At 30.8% G+C, this 1,684-nt stretch overlaps 1 protein-coding gene across 1 annotated transcript; it reads right to left on the bottom strand.

Moving 5' to 3' along the window:
- Nucleotides 1-1,232: 1,232 nt before the first annotated feature.
- LOC125199139 (small polypeptide DEVIL 4-like) lies at nt 1,233-1,684 on the bottom strand. The gene has a single exon (XM_048097270.1). It carries the CDS (start codon nt 1,530-1,532, stop codon nt 1,404-1,406), a length of 129 nt encoding a protein of 42 aa, XP_047953227.1. The 5' UTR covers nt 1,533-1,684; the 3' UTR covers nt 1,233-1,403.

A 1,684-nucleotide genomic window follows, 5' to 3' on the forward strand; every position in this document is an offset into this window, starting at 1 on the left:
AAAATTGTTTGACTAATTAAAAAAGCATGGTTGAATTAGCAATCATAGTGTAAGTCGCTTAATGATTTATGGGATTAAAGATCGGATAATCATGAGAAATAATTACCCAAATCTTGCTTTTTGGACTGTTAGTTGTTTAAGTAATCACTTTTGGAAGTTATATTATAGTATCAAGAGGCCTTTTGTAAGTAAAATTAAAGCATGCTTGGAAAATGTCTATGTATTCTAGTACTACTCATTTGTTGTGGGCAACATACGCTTTTTTTTTATTTGCTTGATATTTAGAGCTTATACATGATGATGTTATACTTTGTGTTATCCAAAATAAAGAAGCTTCTTATTTCAAAAAAGTAATACTACTCCGTATCTCAATTCTGAATTTATTGAATTATTATACACAAATTTTGAAAAATAATTTGATTTTGTAAAGGAAATTGAATGAGAATAATTAATACTTGAGTCCAATTTTTATTATATTAAGTTTATAATAAAATATAAGTCAAATGATCAGTAGAATGCGTAATTCACCTAAAAAGTTAATAAAAATGAAATGAAAATTTTAGTAACTGATGAAGAATAAAGTAAATATGATCATGTAATGATGAACAAATGGAGTATAATTCTATGTACAATATCCCAATCTTAATTCAACGTTTAATTCAAAGTAAAAACAAAAGTTTTATTTTCTAAAGAAAGTTGGAAGATTCCCTCATAAAAGAACACCCCAAATAAAAGCAAGCAAGGTAACATTATACATTTGATTTTAAATGTAATGAAACAAGCTCACATAAAATATGGAGTTGATGAAAAGATCCATAAAAGCCAAAGAGACCTTGAGAAATTATCGAATCACGTAGAAAATAAAACAAAAGTAAAATATGGAATCAAACATAAACAAGAAAAAGAAACACACACACACACACACACACTTCTATGATCCTATCACTTTTTAAAGATGAGAAAATGCAGTGTAAAAAAAAATCAATATCCCCCTGACACATTTTTTTAGTTGCTGCAAAACCAAAATGCAAAAGAAAAAAAAAAGATGATTATTCCAAACTCACCTACCCTGCATCCTTCATCTTGTCTTGTCAGACCACAAAGATATAAAATTTGTTCTTGAATCTGATCCACAAATTCTGTAACACAGCGGCCTCAATAGACAAAACACTTGCTACTAATTTGCAAGTCTCTTGAAATTAAGCAAAGAAAAGCAACCGAAAATGATGAAATGGAATGAAAACAATGTTTGTATTTGATCATAATTGTATAGTAACTAGTACAATAATACAATAAAAAGGCCAAGATTAGTGTAGGAGGAGTAGTACAAAACTGTGAAGCTACTAGCTCTAGTTTAATGATGATGTGTGTATTTACATGTGAAGTGGGATGGTGTGGTGTAGCTAATCATGGTAGCAAAGAAGCATGACGACGCAGCGTCGGATGATGTAGAGACGAGCCCTTTGCTCTCTCAACACTCCTGCTATTCCTCTGCTTGATATTCTTCTCTTGCTGCTGCTGCTCATCTTCATCTTCTTTTTATTTCTTCCCTCACTCTTTCTTGCAAGAGAGAAATTAAGTTTGGCTTAGGGTAAGTAGAGTTTGTGTTATGTGATGTTTGATTGATTTGTGGGTTGAAGAGATGAGGGGCTTCATTTATAGGAAAGTTGGGTGTAAGAATTTC

This window comes from Salvia hispanica, unplaced genomic scaffold, assembly GCF_023119035.1.
Source record: "Salvia hispanica cultivar TCC Black 2014 unplaced genomic scaffold, UniMelb_Shisp_WGS_1.0 HiC_scaffold_391, whole genome shotgun sequence".
In the NCBI taxonomy this organism is placed as follows: domain Eukaryota; kingdom Viridiplantae; phylum Streptophyta; class Magnoliopsida; order Lamiales; family Lamiaceae; genus Salvia; species Salvia hispanica.